The 1,068-nt window shown below is 34.6% G+C and overlaps 1 protein-coding gene across 1 annotated transcript; it reads right to left on the minus strand.

Moving 5' to 3' along the window:
- Nucleotides 1-237: 237 nt before the first annotated feature.
- On the minus strand, nt 238-408 carry LOC133076584 (small ribosomal subunit protein uS14-like). Its single transcript, XM_061171149.1, is given in 1 exon segment — nt 238-408. A coding segment is annotated over 1 exon segment (171 nt).
- Between the last annotated feature and the right edge of the window lie 660 nt (nt 409-1,068).

Here is a 1,068-nt window from a genome sequence, read left to right on the forward strand (position 1 = left end):
ACTGAGGAAAAATAAGCCACACATTTTAAAGATGAATCCATGGAGAAGATAATATTAAATTTTAAAAAGGAGATTTCTATAGCTAATTAAATATTCCATATGCATTAAAATACTCATAATTGAAGGGTTTTGGAGGTGGGAGTTGTTTGTTTGTTTGGGTTTTTTTAATGTACAAAGAGCTAGCATTGTTTCTGTTGTTGGGTAGATGTCCTGGATGATTCATTTGAGGAAGATTACTTAGTCCAACTTGATGAAGCCTCTATCCTTGTCTTACTTACAGAAACACTAAGGGCACATATTGAGGACATATTTCCAGATCAGATCGTGCTGGTTTGAGTAGATGCTGCAAGAGGGAGTCCCCTGGCCATATATTTGTGACTGGCTCCAGGAGAGCTGCAGGTGACCCATGTCACTTCCAGAGGTGCGGTGAATCAAAGGACAACTTTAAATATGCGTGCATATATTTTCTAATGAACTATAATATGATATGATATAATATATAAATGGGAAAACAGGCTTAGATACATTAATTTATTCACACTCACTGTCTAGACAGTATAAGAGAGCTACATTTAGATATCACTTCTCTTTATTCCCACCTGGGCATAGAGCTCTAAAGCAAACTTGGCCTTATAAAGGTGATTAGGGTCACCACTGAGATGGACAGTTTCTTTAGATTGTCTTGGTTCGTAAAGATTTCCTTTGGATTGCAGGTGACAAGTGGAAACACTTGTGTATCACTCCTTTGACATAAGGATAATTAAAGTGCAATCTAAATGACATGAATATAAGAAATATGCCTCTAGGAAACAAACAAAATGAAGATCTTTAAAAAGAGCCTAAAGTCCCAAATGTCAGAAAACAACAATTTATTATTGTAGTACTCTCAGAAAAGGAAGAGAACAGGGACTAAAGAAAATGAGAGTTATTTAAAAATGGTTAATTTTAATTTAGTTCATGGAATAGAATTTTTAACAATATAATTAGAAGGATTCCTTTTCTATGGCTTATATTGACATTTTGAACAGTTTTTTATCCAGCATTCTCTGCAATACAGAGAAAAGCAGC

Source organism: Eubalaena glacialis, chromosome 16 (assembly GCF_028564815.1).
Source record: "Eubalaena glacialis isolate mEubGla1 chromosome 16, mEubGla1.1.hap2.+ XY, whole genome shotgun sequence".
Taxonomy (NCBI): domain Eukaryota; kingdom Metazoa; phylum Chordata; class Mammalia; order Artiodactyla; family Balaenidae; genus Eubalaena; species Eubalaena glacialis.